At 28.8% G+C, this 18,547-nt stretch overlaps 2 protein-coding genes across 4 annotated transcripts; one reads left to right on the forward strand and one right to left on the reverse strand.

The window, feature by feature from the left end:
- Positions 1-1,221: 1,221 nt before the first annotated feature.
- LOC108488464 (transcription factor MYB14-like) lies at positions 1,222-3,569 on the forward strand. 3 transcript variants are annotated; one of them, XM_053019794.1, is made up of 5 exons: positions 1,237-1,327; positions 1,476-1,528; positions 1,626-1,834; positions 1,909-2,038; positions 3,010-3,569. In XM_053019794.1, exons 3-5 carry the CDS (start codon positions 1,708-1,710, stop codon positions 3,263-3,265), a joined length of 513 nt encoding a protein of 170 aa, XP_052875754.1. In that variant the 5' UTR covers positions 1,237-1,327; positions 1,476-1,528; positions 1,626-1,707; the 3' UTR covers positions 3,266-3,569. The 3 variants fall into 3 exon arrangements, with proteins under 3 accessions (XP_052875755.1, XP_052875754.1, XP_017648231.1); XM_053019795.1 differs by lacking the exon at positions 1,476-1,528 and having other exon boundaries at positions 1,222-1,327; XM_017792742.2 differs by lacking the exon at positions 1,237-1,327 and having other exon boundaries at positions 1,336-1,528.
- Positions 3,570-4,793: 1,224 nt separating this feature from the next.
- On the reverse strand, positions 4,794-6,934 carry LOC108488515 (putative cyclin-D6-1). The gene is made up of 6 exons (XM_017792790.2): positions 6,463-6,934; positions 6,304-6,390; positions 6,088-6,183; positions 5,817-6,018; positions 5,604-5,734; positions 4,794-5,169 (listed from the first exon to the last, which is right to left on the reverse strand). Exons 1-6 carry the CDS (start codon positions 6,640-6,642, stop codon positions 4,945-4,947), a joined length of 921 nt encoding a protein of 306 aa, XP_017648279.1. The 5' UTR covers positions 6,643-6,934; the 3' UTR covers positions 4,794-4,944.
- Between the last annotated feature and the right edge of the window lie 11,613 nt (positions 6,935-18,547).

Here is an 18,547-nt window from a genome sequence, read left to right on the forward strand (position 1 = left end):
AATAAAATACAATTTGACTCCTAATACAAAAATCTTCATAATACTTTTACTATTTTCCATCTGAAAAAAAAATAGAGGTTGACAAGGTAATTACATCATCAATCACTGTTCCCATAATAAATTTGTAATCCTGATAATTACCCAATTGACCCTTTCTGTGTGTGTTTCTCAATCAATTTGGTGGGTAACTATCTTTAAAAGTATGACATTCATTATAAAATTTAGGATGGAATTAATTAGTTTAATTGATTGAATTGGAAAGATGAAATTAGTGAATTAATTTTTTATAAACATAAATACTCCTATTTTTCTATTTTTAGGTATTTTCTGGTTTTCTAATTTTTAAAAATTCAAAACAAAATTAAAAGAGGAAGGAAAAATGAGTTTCATGCTCCCTCTTTCTTTTGGTTTCTGGCCACGTTTATCTTCCATTTTAATTTCACAAGAAAACAAACAAGTCAATAATTCTAATAATAAGATATTCATTAATAAAAGTCAATCAAGATGCCACTTATTTATTTATTCATTTATTCAACTACTTCTTTTAATATCACTATATAATTACATCAACCCGTTAAATCCTTTCTTGAATAAAATTTTATATTTTAATTTTAATTATATAAAATATCCTTTTATTAAAAATCCCATCGACACCATTGGTAAAGATAGAGACTTTGGGTTGTAAGTAAAGACAAAGTTAAATGACCCAAAATGAAATTTTTAATTTTAATCTCTCTTAAAATTTAAAATTCAATTATACTCTCTAAAAAACATATAATTTATAATTTAATTTTTGAAAAATTATAAAATTTTACATTAATACATTTATAAAATTATATTTTACCTCCCTTAAAAAATTTTAATTTAAATTTAGTCCGTCCAAAAATAATTTTAGCTTTGCCTCTTGTCTTAAATACCTCACTTTGAAACCCATTATACACAATTCTAAGTGTGGGTCTTGAGTTCCATTACTTGTGGATTTTAGTCTAATATATCAGTTTTAGTATAGATTACATTATTTTTAATTTATTTGTATTTAATGGCGAAGCGTAGTGGAGATTCAAGGAGTCATGGTCTCTCTAAATAGTAAATTTTAATTTAAATTTTTATAATTTATAATATTTTAAATTAATAATAATAAAATTATACTGTTAAAATGATAAAATTATATTTTTATTGTGTGTAAATATATAATTTAATTCTCTATCCTCCCAACAATTTGAGATTCCGCCACTGTATTTGTATAATTTAATTTAATCAAAATTGAATGTAATTAGATAGAGAATCAAATTGGGAATGCCATCAACCTCAGCTACCTAACCCTCATGTAAGCTCCTTTTGACATGCAAAATTTGTAGTAGACCAGGCTGTTTGTTTTTTTTTGTAATCACTTCATTAAAATATTTGCTTTTTCAACTCCCTCATCGATGCTTACAATGAACTTTTTTTTTCTTCAACTAACACACCATTACCAGATTCCTTATCAAATTGAAACTCTAAATAAGCAACAACACGACGTTCAAATTCGGTACACTATATTACCTTTGTCGTCTCTGTGTTTCGTTTAACGAATAAAGATTTTTTTACCCACTGACTCTAATTTTGTACTATCTGTTCTCATGCAGGTGACCTGAAAGTTGAAACAGCCCAATATATTTGCAATTTGATTATCAGCCAAATCTGGGTTTTATTTACTTTGTTGCAGAGATGGCAAAATCAGTTGAAAATAGAGCTTTAAAGAAAGGTGCATGGAGTCCTGAAGAAGATAAGAAATTAATTGCTTATATTAAGAGATATGGGATTTGGAATTGGGCAGAAATGGCTAAACCAGCAGGTAAAAAAACCCAGAAATTGATTGCTTATATTATGATTTTTGTTGGGTTTTTTATGGGTTTTGTTTATTTGTAGGATTGCAAAGGTCAGGGAAGAGTTGTAGGCTTCGTTGGGTGAATTATTTAAGACCGGGAATTAAACATGGGAATTTCACTAAAGAAGAAGAAGAAACAATTATTGATTTACATGAAAAGCTTGGAAATAGGTAAGTTCTGTAACCTGATGTTTGGTTTTTTGGGGTAATTTGATCTTTGAAATTTAAAGACATGGGGGATTTTAGGAATTTGAAAGGGATTAATATATGAACTTGCAATAAAGTTGAATTTCTTGTAGTTGTGATGGTTTCTAATTAGTGTTTTAGGGTTTATTTGATGAAATCTGGAAATTTTGAGATTGGAGAATTTATGTGATTGTAACAGAGTTTTGAGTAGTTACTTGTGACAGAAGATAAATAATTTCACGACCGTCGGATCGATAAGGTATTAACAGTGGCAAAGCTAGAAAATTGCTTTAAAAGGCTAGAGATGCATCATAAAATTTTGGGGGTCAAGGCAAATTACCACTTTTGGGGGCCAAGGTCACTGCCTGCCCCTTGTCTACACCCCTGGGTATTAATGTATTTTCCCGGGCGACACGCATCGCCGGTTTCGTGATATCGTCCTCCTTTGGATGTCCACTGACTCCTTGTAGCCTGAAAGTCCAACTCCGCCCTGGACCTCCTTATATAGGAGTCTATTTTGAAATAATGGTACCATTTAGACTAGTAAATTCAATGGGTTGGATTTAAATCAATTTCGGGTTTGATTCATTTTGAATACAGATTATTTTGAGTTCAGGTCATTCGGATTTTTAGGATTAGATCATCACAGGTTCTGGTCACTTCGTGCTTCATTTCTAGTTACTTGTTAGAGATCTTTTGGGTTCAGATCATTCCATGTTCAGGTTGTTTCGAGTTCTGGTCAAATCATGGTTGAGTTAAATAGGTTCATGTGGTTGGCTTTTTTATGACCAAATTAGGTTAGATTGGGTTTGGGATCGGATTTTTGAGTTTAGGTCAAAACTAAACAGATCTGGTACCATTAGATTTATAATGGTCAGTGTTAGTACCTCACTGGTTGACAGGTCGTGAGTTATATTGCTGGTCGACAGGTCGTAATTTTTTTTTTTTTTTTGCAGATGGTCAGTGATTGCATCAAAGTTGCCTGGAAGAACTGATAATGAGATTAAAAACCATTGGCATGCTCACTTGAGCAAACGTTTGAAGTATGATCTGAATTCATTACCAGACATGTCCGATGCCGAAATAGACCAATATAGCTCATTCGAAACCGATCCCCCACCAACCAATGTTCCGAATGCATTGATTTCAGAAAGCTCTGCTGCAACTTTCACCGACAGTTTACCTTCCTCGAGCTCGAATCCTAAACCATAATTCGACGAAAAGCCAATACATTTGGTTCGTTGGACAACTTCATAGCATTACAGCCATTCATTGGTTCCATTGGACAACTTCCACCGCATAACAGCAGCCATTGCTTCATTTGTTTCAGCAGGTAGTATAGAATCAGGGTAAATTGACTTCAACTTTAGATGAAAAACAAAAAGGGACATGTATGGTGACTATTAATGTTGATAGATACACTACTGTGCATTGTTGTAGACTTGGCATTGATATTGAATGGATGCTATATATATATATATATATATTTATATTATATCTGCCTTATAGCAACAAAGACTTACAGCTTCATTATTGAATGTAGATAGATAATGAGTGAATGAATGCTTTCATGCAAACATGATCATAAGGTATGAAATCAAAGTACAAAAATGGCAGAAACAGCTTTATACAGAGATTAAAAGCTGGAACGAGATTTGGGTTTGGATCTTTGGACCATCTAAAATAGCCACAACTCCCTATATTAATATTGTTATATCCCTACGCGCAAATGTTACCTAACGCACGCTACACAGTATGAGCGGCTTAATAGGCAACACTGAAATATATCACCATCCCCCACAGTAGTCTCACGTGACCCACTTCTTATGCTAAAGGATCAAATTTAGCTCACCCTAAAACAAATCTATGATTGAACTCTACAAAAGGCTCACTCAAAGCTCTTATTCATCTATAGGTCAAATCTAGCCTATCCCCAAGCCCTTATAATTGGACTCTACACAATAATCATGATGATAGATGGGCTCAAATTCATTTAATGATCTTTAAATTTTCAAGTTTACTAATCCCACTGTAGTCTTGTCTTGTTTATTCCATTTCTCATCCCAAAACGAGCCTATGATTTGATTCTACACAAAGATCATCATGAAAAATGGACTCGCTCAAAGCTCTTATCTATTTATGTGTCGAATCCATCTTACCCCTAAAAGAAGCCTCTATCATTAGACTTTATATAAAGGTCATAATAAAGGATTAGCTGCTCAAAGCCCTCTCTATTTGAAGAGGCAAACTAACATAAGAAGCTCACTTTCTCTCGCCACCAAAATTAATGGCTCTTCCCACCCTTCCTATATGAACTGTAATCATTCTAAACATAACCGATTCTACCCAACACATTTTCACATCAACAAGAAAAACAAAGCCTTCTTGATCTTTGGGATAATTAAAAACCAAAAAACAGAATTCCAAGAAACCATGTTTAAACTGTTATTTGTTTTCTCTTGACCTTCTCAATTTCCTCAATAACCATCCAAAATTAGTGTTTGGTTTTATCGACAAAGATACCAAAAAATCTTTTTTAAGACAACAACGTGCCTTAAACGTTGCCCCCTCTGTCTCTGACAGTCTCTCTCTCTTTCTCTTTCCTTTCCCCCATTAAATTCTTTGTAATTTCTTATGTAACAGAGAGTATCTTCTTTTTCCTGCCCAATCACCATTTTTGGTCTTTTCAACAAGTTATATATACTATAATGTAAAAAAAAAAAAAAAAAGGCTCAAAATATCTTATTGAATTAAGCAATTGCTCTATTCCCTATCTGCTAGAAAACAACAAGACATTAACACAAACAAGTAACATTTTGAAACCCATGTTTTGTGGTTCATGTCCCTTTTAAAAAACAAAAAACCCATTAAACAAAATGGGGGTTTTTCTTTTATCCACATGGTTGAATATGGGACATCTTCACCCTTTTACTTTCACTGCAAAAACCAATCAATTTATGTCGTTTGATGCCTTTCTTTTCAGACATCTCAGTTTCTGATTTGTTGCAGTGACAATCCAAAACACTAATGGGTGTCACTGTGCTTGAAGTTGATATAGTATCCATTTCGTTTATCACCATTTCCATCACTGCATTAAAGCATATCAACAGCTTCTCCTACAAAACAAAAAACACCATTGCATTCATTCATTAATGAAAGAAAAGGTGACCACCCTATTTACCTAATAACAAAAGTACTATTTTTGCTTGAGTTCAATCTCAAACTGCTCATCTCTCACCTCCAATTATAAAAAAAATTTATTGGAAGAAAAGAATCAAAAGAAACACTGAAAAAGTATCATTTATCGCCTTTTATTCAAAAAATCATAAATCAATCTTTATACCTTACATTAAAGAGTAAACTTTTATTTATATGTATTTATTCTGACATTTAATAACTAATTTTTAATAATAAAAAAATAAAATTTTTAACAGATATAATTTATTTTTAATCTAATGTGACCTATAAGAGCTAATTTATTTGTATAATCACAAAAAACAATATGACTTGGACCTCCGTACTACTTTTACTAAAAAAAAATTTTGCTTACTTCATTCACAAATTCACAACACAAAATTGAAGCTTTAAAGGATGGGAATTGCAATGGGAGTAGTTCATGTGAAGCCATAAGTAAAGCTGATGCTGCAATGGTTGATGGTTTAAACTCCAACAGATTAGTTTCTACAAAAACAAAAACGGGTTTAAACTGATTTGTCATAAAAACATCAAAGAAATTATTTTTATGTATTTTTATGTTTTATACCATTGCCAGCTTGGAAGATTATATGTGTAGCTCTGTCTTTCAATGCTTGTATCAATGGTGGATCTTTTAATTCAAACAAAGATATGAAGAAACAAATAAAGGAAAAGGGTGTTATGGTTCTCATTCTCCAATTCAACGCATCAAGTACCAAAAGCTCCATTCTTTGAATAGTTGAAGCATCAAAGATGAACCCTTCTTCTCTCTGTTTCAATGTCATGAGGGTCAAAAAACAAGATCATACTTTTAATCCAAAAATACAAGTTTTTTTTACCTGGAAATTAGAGTAACAAAAATGTATGTCCTTCATCTTTGCAGCCAATGAAATACAAGCTATCACAAGTAGTCTCAAAACCCATGGATTACCTTGCTACAAAAATATCAAGATGAAGTTTTTAAGTTCAAAAACAAGACCTTAAAGTTCCATATCTTTTTTAAGTTCAAAAACAAGACCTTAAAGTTCCATATCTTATAAAATTCATTAACTTACAGGGATTTCTTGTTTGGAAATGAATCTATCCATGTAAGTAACAGCAAGGTATGGTGTATATGGATCAAGGTTACAACAATACTGTGCCTGGTCCAATTAAAAACAAGTTTACATCACACAAAATACAAATAATAGTTTAAAATTAGTAAAAGGGGGTACCTGGAAAACGAGAGACATAGCTTCTTGTCTGAAAGAAACATGGAAATCACTGGTTTTTAAACATTGTAAGTAATTCAAACAGGGCATGTGATCAGATTCTGAAGAGAAGATGGTTGAGATTGTATCGAATTGGTGTTGTTTCAAGGTTGTGAATGGATCTTCAAGATCAAAGTACTCCATTTTTTTTTATGAAATTGTATGTAGGAAATTTGAGGAAAAAAATGTGAGAAAAAAAAGTAAATTTTGCAGAGAAAAAAGAAGAGAAGCGTTGCTTTTTGTGCTGATAAATCTTCAACTTCAAGTTTGAATCTTTTACAACCTAAGTAGCTGCCCCTCTATTTAACTTATATGTGTGTTTGTGTGTGCTTTGGTTGGTCCCTGCCTGTTATTGCCCATTGCCCTTGGGAAAGAAAATAAAACTGTAAAGCAAAGTTGTGGGTTACATTTTATCTTTTCTTTTTTTTTCTTTCTTTTTAACATGGGAAGTAAAAGGGTAGGTGGTTGGAATTGTACTAGACCAATAAATCAATCCGTATATTAATCTAGAGAAAGAGTTTGAATCAATTGATTCATTGATTGATTGAATTTGGTTAAATTAATTAGCTTAAGGTTTTTTTATAATTCTTTAATAATTTGTTTAAATTAATCAAACTATTTGATTGGATTAAGAATAGGTGACCAACAAATCTAATCACTGGTTACAAAAACATTAATAAAAGGTGAACATGGGTTAATTCAATTGTTCAAGTACTCATTAGCACCCTGCTAAGCAATAGCGAAGATAGAGTGCCTTAAAAAAAATGATAATTTAATTAAATAACCTTCCAAAATCTATAAAATTGTAAGTTAATATAATGGTAAAATTATATTTAGACTCTTCAAGAAATTGTTATTCATTTATGATTATTTTAAAATAATTTTTGATTTTGTCCCTGCCAATAAATATCTAATAATTTCATTTAATGAATTATCTATAAATATCACTTTTAATCTTTTATAAAACAGATGATATAGAATTATTACATTAATTTAATCCAAAACTAATTTAATGTACATGCAAATTCATGTACTTTTTCTTGAAGCTAATAATGTCGAAGAAATAGATATCCTTTTTACTATTTACTACTTCACAACATTAATCATATATAGAGAGATATTTATGGAAAATGATTGTATAAAATAATGACGTTACATTATTTGTATATTTTTTCAATAATTTAATATCGCAACAATGCTTTCATCCCGAATTTGTTAAATATATTTTAGTAACTATATACCTAGATTTCTATGAAAAAGAAGGTCCCAAAAAATCACATATTTTAAGTGCTCCTTGTTGTACTAATTGTTGGATTCATCAAAAGCAAAATTACAACATTTGTTTTTCCAAATAAACAAGATTATATTCTAATTTAGTTAAAAGAAAATGAAAAAAATGTAGGAAGATTTATGGTTAAGAAGCAAAAGGCAAAGTGGTCCAAAGCTAAAGCAAGCACAGAAAAAGTAGCTTAGACAACAACAATAGAGACAATTGCAAAATATAGCAAATAAAACTCAATTTTTATATCTTACACATTATAAACATATTAAATATTATAAATTTTATAAATAATGAATACATTTCATAATTTTAAAAAATCATATAACAAATGAAATTAGTATTTTCAAATGTGTCATATAAGAGTTTTTAAACTCTTTAATTTCATCCGAGTTTTAAATTTTATCAAATATTTAAACCTTTATCTTGCTTTTTTTATAACATATTCAATCATTTTAATTGCTAGTTTTTCGTTCAGATTTTTCTTTTTTTGCTGATTTTAAGTGATTCGCTCAGAGGCTGGATCAAATCCTTGGTTCAAATCAATATATCGACCAATTTTCAATCTAATTTTTTATAGCTAACTAGTTCGGTTCCAATAACATTAAGTGTTGGAGCTAAGGGTTTGAGTTATGGTCTAAAGTGTGTTTAGACACCATAGACTAATTAGATAGAAGTGTAATTACTACACTAATAGTTTATAATTATATCCTCTTGTAATTAGTTACAAGGAATTCTAATTCTTTAGGCATATTTGGTCGATAGAGTGTAATTACATCGTAATTCTTTGTGTCATGTTTGATTGTATAAATTATAATTACACACCTACACGATTTTAAATTCTAAAAGAAATTAATTATTATAAAAAATTAATAGAAAAATTCTCTAAGCAAGTAACAAAACATAAAATCAAATCATTGTACATAATATGTTAGTTAAAGAAAATATTCAACAATATGATTACTAGCAAAATTAACAAGAAAATTAAACATTTTATACAATTTTATCTAATTAATTGCTCTAACTTTCCGTATTCATTGTATATTCTTTGTTATCATCATTGGTCCCTCACCAAGTATAAATATTTAATAATACTTTGTATTTAATTATAATTAGTATAAATTATTTATAACAAACAATTTGTAATCTAGTTAAATATCTAGTAGGTCAAAATGTATAGAAAATAATCTTCTTGTCAATAAATTTTTAGATTATTAAAATAATATTAGTAAAATAAGGTACAATTTATGTTAAAAAGAAAATATGTCCTAAACTTAAAACACTATTATTATCGTATAAAAATCATTTCTTAAACAAAAATCACTTACGAGTTAATTTATTTAGAAAATTATAGGCTAATTGGATTTGATTATAATTGTTTGTAATTACCCAAATTCTCATCTATATTGCAATTGAGTCGTACAATTACAATTAATTCAGTGAGAATTATTAATTACAATGATTATTCAAATATGTCACACATGTTTAATTACAACAAATTGCACTCAAATTTAATTATTACGTAACTTTTAAACATACTAAAACAAAATATACTTAATAATCTGAAGTCTGTTTACCATCAATAAATTATCTAAGTATTATTATCCAAATTAAGTATTATCGTCTATCAAATATCCAAATTCATAAAAAATCAATTTCAAAATTTTAGATAATTTTTCTTATATTTAAATCCACAAAAACAAATTTGTATATGCTAAAATTTATATATATACATATATATAACTAAATTTATAAACATTTTGTAACTAATAGATTCAAATTTAAACATGTATTTGTCCGAATAAACAATGTTAATTACGATAATAAATTTCGACTTATCTATCTATCTTAAATCCGCAATGATTAATAACTTTAAAATTTAAATATAAATTTAATCTGCAATATTCAAACCCATAAAAATCGATTTCAATATCCACACATATCCAAAATTACCTCACGACCAAAATGATTAACCTCCAATGTTTGTGGCTAAACTGGCATGGCAAAGCAATATATATATATATATATATATATAATTTGACCCTACATGAGACTCACGTGTTTGTGATAAATGTCCAAATATATATATATATATATAAATTTTCATTTCTGCTGAGAAATTAAAGTTTGTTGAAGTAACGACGAAGATCCATCCATTCATCAACCTTATCATCATTCATCAACATCAACAATTCACCAAAATGTTGAGAATCTTGTGAAACAAAAATGCCATACGACCCCACTCACTGCCAAAACACCAGTCTCAGATTCTTGGAAATTTCCTATTTCCATAAAGCTGGTTCCACACAAGTGTGCCTTGAGTTTTTATTTTCATATCAATCAATTCAACGCTACAAAACACAAAATATTATTCATATGGAACTAAACAAAAACATGGATGACCATGGAGTGGGGAAGCTATACGGCTAATTGCATTACATGTCCTTAAACTCTCCTTTGGATTCTTAATTGGTTTCTAAATTTAGAGGCCTATTTTTTTTTTTATTTAATATATAAAATCTATGTTACCTAGTGTATATATGTTTACAATTTGACCTATATATTTTAATTACGTCCCACGTCGGCTTTGAGCTAGCATTTGATGCTGGGGCGAAGGTAGAAAAAATTTTAGAAGGGGTGGATTTTAATAATAAATGCTTTGGGGCTAAAACAAAATTTTACCATTATATCAATTTTAAAATGCTTAAATTGAGATTTAGTCCTTGTACAGTAAAAATTAAAACTTCAATCCTCTTACTTTTTCAACTTAAAAATATTAGTCCAATCATTATCGTCATTGGTAGTTTCTGTTCAAAATATTTAACTTAACATGTTTATTTTCAGCCAATCATATGACAATTCACATAAGGCTAATTGACAAATTTTGATAGAAAATACTGACGGTTTTAATGATTAATTAGGATTTTAAAATTAAAATAGTTGTAAACTTAAATTATAACTTTTAAGTATAAAGATTAAATCTCAAAATTTATCAAAGTATGGGTATTAACAATCAATTTTAACCTTCATAAATTATACATTTCCTAGATTCACCCTTGACTTAACGTCTAACATAATAATTAGATTGTAATACTTTGAGTACTCAAGCAAAACATTTTAAAAATTAATGATTAATTTAAAATCGCTAACGGATTTAAGAACATGTAGACAAATTAACCCGGAACTATATATGTGAGATATCAGCTCAATCACGTTTCAGGAAACAAAGAAATGGACAAGTGAAGTAGCTTCGAGGACAGCCCCCTTTGGTATATTAAATTCAAACATGCCAATTCCCAATTCCTTTTTAGAAAGAAACAAAGAAGATATAGATAGCAACAATGTCATAAAAACCAAATTGTTCCCCGAGGAGAGTTTTTTTTTTTTTTTTTCCCGGTTTAACGTCTTGAACTTTTCATTACAAACAAAATTGTGTTCTAATAATCTTCCATTTTCATGGCAGAGGTGACAGCTTTGTGTTCCTTGTCTTTTATATTAGATGAAACTATTTTCACCCTTTTTTGTTTATAAATTAACAATCTTATTAGTTTTACTTTGAACATCTTAAAACAAAAACCAATAACAAAGAATATGTGGGAATTCGACAGATTATAATCCCATGGTCATTGGTTGATCCTAAGATTTGATGTCATATAGTGAAGTCCCTTGATTATTTGTGTTTTCCCATAGAATATGATATTCACACAGTGGTGAGGGAGAAGTTGAGCGAAGACCTGAGTTACTGGTGGAAGATAAGACAGGATTTTAGCCTGAAGAGAGTCCTTACCCTTGATAGTGTAGGAGATGATATTTTATAAGCAGATTTGGTCATCAATTGTTCTCAAGCCTTGACATTTGTATGCCATTTTAGGGGGCAAGATAGTTTCTTAATTGACTAGCGGTTGGATTTTAAACCTATATAAATTTAATGAAATCTCATGTTATTTAAATATAAGAAAGGTTTGACATCTATTTTAATAAGATTAATAAAAGAAATTTCACGCGTTATTTAAATATAAGAAAGGCTTGACATCTATTTTGATAAGATTAATAAAAAAAGTTTCACGCGATAAACATGTCATGTGTCATCCTTTTGTAACTTTAAAATGTTTACATAACTAATCACAAGAAGAGTGGCACTAGAGGCAGCAGGGGTTGACTCCTTAGTCCCTCAACATTTATAAAATTTTAAATTAGCATATGATAAAATTACACTATAATCTCCTAAAAAATATAATTTTTTTTATTTCATCCTATAAACAATTAAAAACACACAACTATCCATAAATTTTTTTGTGTGGTTGAGATTTTTTTTATCTATTTACGGTATAGCCAAAGTCCTATATTGAGATATAGATATAAGATGAGGAGGAAAAGGGATGCTGCAATGGTAGTAAAAAGCATTCTTCACCCCTCACTTTGTCCCTGTGTAATATCCAATATCTCTTTCAGTTTTTTTTTTCACAATTACAGTTAAGTATGATGAATAATTTATCTGTATAAGTAAATAAAATAAAATAAAACCCAAAAATTAATCAACCTGTTTTATGCAATAGATTTATACTTCGTCCCTTTATATAAAGAAAAATGTGAAATGAAAATATGTGTCTTTATATATAAAATCCAAAATATCATTTTACATACCTTTGTATACAATAATTGATATTTAATTACAGTATCAATTTGAGAATATATTAATAATATATCCATTCAATTAACCCTCACTAAAATATATGGTTAAAATGTCATAAGTCTTTATATTTTTGTACATTTAGAATTTAGTCATTATATTTGTATTTCTTGAAATTTAGTTTTTCTACTTTTAAGATTCTAAAATTTAAGTTTAATTGTTAACATTGTTAAAATTATTTCGTTAAATTCAGGTTCATTACGTCAAGTTTTTAATTAAAAATACCACATCAGCAAATTTAACAATTGGAAGTAAATTTTGAAATATAAAAGTTAGAGAAATTAAATTCTGAAAAATAAAATATATAAATTAAACTCTAAATTTATGAAGAGTATTAGGACCTACAACATATTTTAACCTAAATCTATATCAATTAATGTTGAAGGGGTGCTTTAAATGGACAAGAAAGATTCATGTGAGGGTTGTATGATTGCTATTTTTGATACAATACAAGGATAAAATCATTATATATATTATTGTAACAAAAAATGTGTATGTTATTTATGATGTTTTTTTCATTGCCATAATATGATGGGTTCTTTGATCAATCATCTTCACTTATTGGGATGTAGTTTTACTGGAACAAATTAGATATGATAAAATTATATTTTAATTTTTAAAAATGATAATAATTTTAAAAATGATAAAATTATGATTTAATTATTGCTAGAATTATAAATTTTAAATTAATATAATGATAAATTTGTATTTTAATTCTCATTAATAATTTAATTTCACCTGTTTTAAAAGAAAATTGATTCACCCTTGGGTGTAGGGGTGTAATTGGCTTAAGTTGAACTCAAATAATAATACATACGAGGTTAAACTCAATTTAAAATTCATGGCTCGATATTCAATTCAAGCTCAATTGAGCATTAATTCTAAACTCGAGATGCAATCAAATTATCCAAACCCTAACTTGGTAAAATTATAATTAAGTTTTCTCATAAATTGTAAACTTAATACGTTGATAAAATTTTATTTTAATCCCTCTAAAAAATTATGATTCATTTTTTAGTTTCGTTCAGTTAGATTCCACCGGCCATTAGAGTAAGTTTAAAGCAAACCCAAGCATAGTATTCGAAAGAATGAGCAAAGGTGACCCAGCCAGCTCGTCACTGTATTTTGTTAAGCCTGATGGGCTTTTATTTGCATGGATAGTCCAATTAAATCCCCATAAAGAGCCCATGACTTCAACTTAGAGGATATTTATTAAAGAATGTTTTAAAAAGTAATCTTCTTTTAAGATTAATATTTTATATAAAATATTAGAAGTAATAATTAAATTTATTAATTATTATAATTAATAAAAATATTATAATATATTATAAAGTTGTAGATTTAATTCATTTATTTTAGTTTGATTATTTTCTAAGTCGTGTATTTTTAAAATTTGAAATTTCAATCATGACTTAAACGGTATGTCATTAAATTCATTAAATTAGTGTATACCAATTTCAAAATTTTATGTGGCAAATATATTATCACATATATAATGTTATATCAGCTTATTATTTTCACATAATGCTCAACAAAAATCATGCTATTTTAGTTAATAAATTTAATGTTATAATTTAATACATGGTTGAAATTCCAAAATTCAAAAAAAGTATAAGAACTAGAAATGATCAAATTGAAGAATAAATACTAAATCTATAACTTATGCCTAATACGTGACTAATAGTAAAATTTGACCTAACAAATTTAATTGGTGTTATTTCAATCGACAAAAATTTAATTTTTAAAAAATTTTAAACCTAAATTTCACCAAGAGTATAATAATTAAATTGTAACTTAGATTTAAAAAAATATTTACTTCATAATTACTAGTAGTATTTATTTGTAATATATCAACAACAAATTAGTTGCTCTACACCTCTCTATTAACCTTTTCAAAATCAAATTGGTGGCCGAACATGTTGCGGTATGGTTGTCCAAATGTCGTAGCCGATTGCAGATCTTCAATAAGCAAAATAATGGACTAGGGTCGCAACCAACCCCTGTGGTATGGTACAGGCTGCATAAGTAGAATCTGTATAGAAGTTTACTTTCTTTATTTGATATTTGATTAGAATAAGGTGTTTTAACATTATTGCATTACTTGAAGTAGTCATCTCTCCTCTTATATCATTCAAATTCGACATAATGAATTTTCTTTTCTTCTGCCTGTGGTTTTTTCCTGAAAAGGTTTACACTTAAAATTCTATGTGTTCTATTTTCTCTCTTTCTTTGAGATTCATTATTATTATCGGCGTTCAATTTTCACAAATATGGTCTGGACGATTTTATTGAATATATCATTAAAAAATTAATTAAAAATAAAAATATTAAAAAAAATTAATTAATTTTTTATTTTGTTGAACTGAATTGTAAATCAATTGATTTAAAACCTTTCTCCAAACTAATACTCTAACTACTTGTAACACCCCCTACCCGTATCTGTCGCCGGAATAGACTACGAGGCATTACCGAGAAGCACGGAACACTTACAGATAATTTAAATACATTTTCATAACAATTTGTTTCGATTTCATACTATTTCATATTTAAGCTTTATTCACTAAAGTATTTGAAATATCATCTTTATGCAAATAGCACACATGAGGTACATAATTTTATAATTATGAATGAACACATTTATCAAACATATTCTATGTTTTTATATATATCATAGTTTCATATTTCCATGTATCAATTACCATCACTTCCTCGTATTTCAGACAAATACGTGTAACAATTCATAAATATGCAATTCATTAACTCTTCCTACCAATTACGATTTAAATTGCCAAATCACTTATTGAGCCCAATTTCAATGTTCACTAAAATTTATCATATATATTTTGATGTATGTATTCACCAATAAATTCCATGTACAAATATCATCATCTTATATTTCCACATACATTTGCTTTCCACATTTATGAATTCAAATAGCATATATAATACATACCAATGTATTTCAAGTACGTTTTCATGATATTTCATTTCGAACTCAGATTATTTCATACTAGAAGTTTTCTCATTAACTCATTTGGAGTACCAATTCATACGGATAATACACTCAAGGCGTAGAAATATATAATCACAAATGAATTCATCCATCAACCAAGTTTTATGCTCATGTCTCATCAACTCGTATTTCCTTATGTCACATAATTCCATGTAATACTTACCAAACTTCTTCAAATTAGTGAACATCTTACGGAATTGAATACTTCGTTTTTTTCAATGCTATAGTTCAACTATAGTCTTACACATCTTTACATAATAATGCCATAGCCCAGCTATGGTCTTACACGTAATCACATATCTCACTCATGTCATATCCCAGATATGGTCTTATACAGTAGCATATATCACAACGATGCTATATCCCAGATATGGTCTTATACAGAAATCACTTGTCACTTGTCACTTGTAGCCAAAGCTACCACTATTCACTGATCAGGTAGCTGGTGCTACCATTTTCATCGATCGGTAGCCGAGCTACCACTTTTCATCGATCGGTGGCCAAGCTACCACTTTTCATCGATTAGGTAGCGAAGCTACCACTTTTCACCGATCGTAGCTGAAACTACCACTTTTCATCGATCGTAGTGAAGCTACCACTTTTCAGTTGTCATTTGCCATTTGCCATTGATCAGATAAGTGTAGCCGAAGCTATCACTTATCACTTTCACTTGTCCTTAATCGGATAAATGTAGCCAAGTTATTACTTATCACTTTCATTTGTCCTTGATCGATAAGTGTAGCCAAGCTATCACTTATCACTTGTTTCCATGGTCCAACCATGGTCTTTTCCTTCAATTCATCTTGTCATTTGAACCGAAATGCTCAATTTGATCATTTATTCAATTTTCATGCTTTTACATTATTCACGATTTTATCATCAATACATATGAAATAACTCATCATAAAATTCATAAAATTAACAAATAATCACTAAATTTAGCCATATAAACTCACAAGTTCAATTTTTGTATTATAACGATAATCATAATTTCATAGTAAATATTCCAAATAAAACATTATATCATTTCTAATCCAACACTCATCGATTATAACCGGCATGTGATCAATTTATACACGAGTCATTCATATATATGTATATTTTTCCTCCTCCTCCTCTCCATCCACATCCTTAGTATAAACAACACACTTGTAGGTAACATTATCCATAATTTTCATTATCTACTTATGTGAATATTCAAGCTATCCATCTGTGTCATAGTCACTAAATTATTTTTATCTTGAGCTATAGGACTCCAAATTAAGATCTGCTAATTTTCTCTAAAACTAAACTCATATACCTTCTTACCATAAAAATTTCATGATTTTTGGTTAGGCCAATTAATACAGTTTATTCATTGAAGTCTCCCCTATTCTGCTGTCTAATAGTTCCGACCCTTCTTCACTAAAAATTAATTATATTCTTGTACAGGATTCGAATGATGTCCTCATTTGTTTCTCTTGAAAATAGACTCATTTAGGATTCTAAACATATAAATTTAAGCCCCTAATTATTTTTATACATTTTTTTATGATTTTCCAAAGTTAGAACAGGGGAACTAGAAATCATTCTGACCTTGTCTCACAAAAGTTATTGTATCTGATGATTTACAATTCCATTGCTTACATAATTTCTTTTATAAGAAACTAGACTCAATAAGCTTTAATTTCATATTTTATTCATCCTCTAATTCGATTTCTATAATTTTTAGTGATTTTTCAAAGTTAGACTACTGCTGCTGTCTAAAACAGTTTTAGTGCAAAATGTTTATTTCCATTTTGCCCCAAATTTCACAATTCATACAATACAGTCCTTGTTCAATTAACCCTCAATTAAGATAATTTTCTCAATTAACACTTTTCTAGACATTATAAGTTATTTCATAACTATTGAAATTCATAATTTCCATATTAAACTTTAACTTCAAACTCTTTTACAATTAGGTCCCAAACATTCACTTTCTATTCAATTCTTTCAATAAAATCAGCATATAAATAATTTAAAGCTCTAATTCCATGCCAAATCATCATATACTTCCAGCACATATTCATAACAACTTTCAATTTCTTTCATAGAATCAAAAACTAATGAATTCAACAAGTGGACCTAGTTGTAAAAGTCACAAAAACATAAAAATTTCAAGGAGAAAGCAAGAATTAAACTTACATGAAGCTAGAGTATGAAAACCAGCTTGAACCCTCCTCCATGGCTGTTTTTCAGCTGATGAATATGAAGAGAAATGAAGAGAATTCTAGATATTCCAATTTAGTCCCATTTTTATTTAGCCAATTTTGGCAATTTTCCAATTTTACCCTTATTTCATCCATTTCCTGATTTTTCTCAGCTATTGCCGCCCAAAATATCTCCTTTAGGACTATTCTCACTTTAGGTCCTTCCTCATTTGACAATTGAGCTATTTAATCCTTCTAGCAACTTTTACACCCTTTTCAATTTAGTCCTTTTTATTTAATTAACCACCCAAACGTAAAAATTTTCTGACTTAATTTTTAATACTACCTCACCAACACTCCATAAATATTTCTAAAAATATTTATGGCTCGATTTATGAAGTTGAGGTCTCGATACCTCATTCTCGACCCAATTTACTTAATTAATTCTTTTAAATCACCAAATTCACTAATTCAAAAAATGCTTTTATATTCACATTTGACTCATTGGTATTAATTTATTAAATTTTCAACTCACCCGTTGGATTTAGTAATCTCGAATCTCTATTCCCGATACCACTAAAAATTAGGCTGTTACACTACTTTTCAATTTAATTAATCAATTCAATCCAAATTAAATATAATTGCTTCTTACTTAATCTTGACTAAGAAAAATGGAAAATAGGAAATGGAAAAGAAGACCCTTTTAGTGATGCGACAGTCCTTCACAATATATTGGTGAATGAGATAGTGACTCCTCCACTAACCATGTAAACAAAACATTACAACTTTTTTAATACTTTAAATTTGGACAATGTTGGATCGAGTAATGACAAATTTATTTCATTTTAAATATATAAAGTTATTAATATTGTATCATTAGAAGTATCGTTTTTTAT

Source organism: Gossypium arboreum, chromosome 10 (genome assembly GCF_025698485.1).
Source record: "Gossypium arboreum isolate Shixiya-1 chromosome 10, ASM2569848v2, whole genome shotgun sequence".
NCBI classification, from domain to species: domain Eukaryota; kingdom Viridiplantae; phylum Streptophyta; class Magnoliopsida; order Malvales; family Malvaceae; genus Gossypium; species Gossypium arboreum.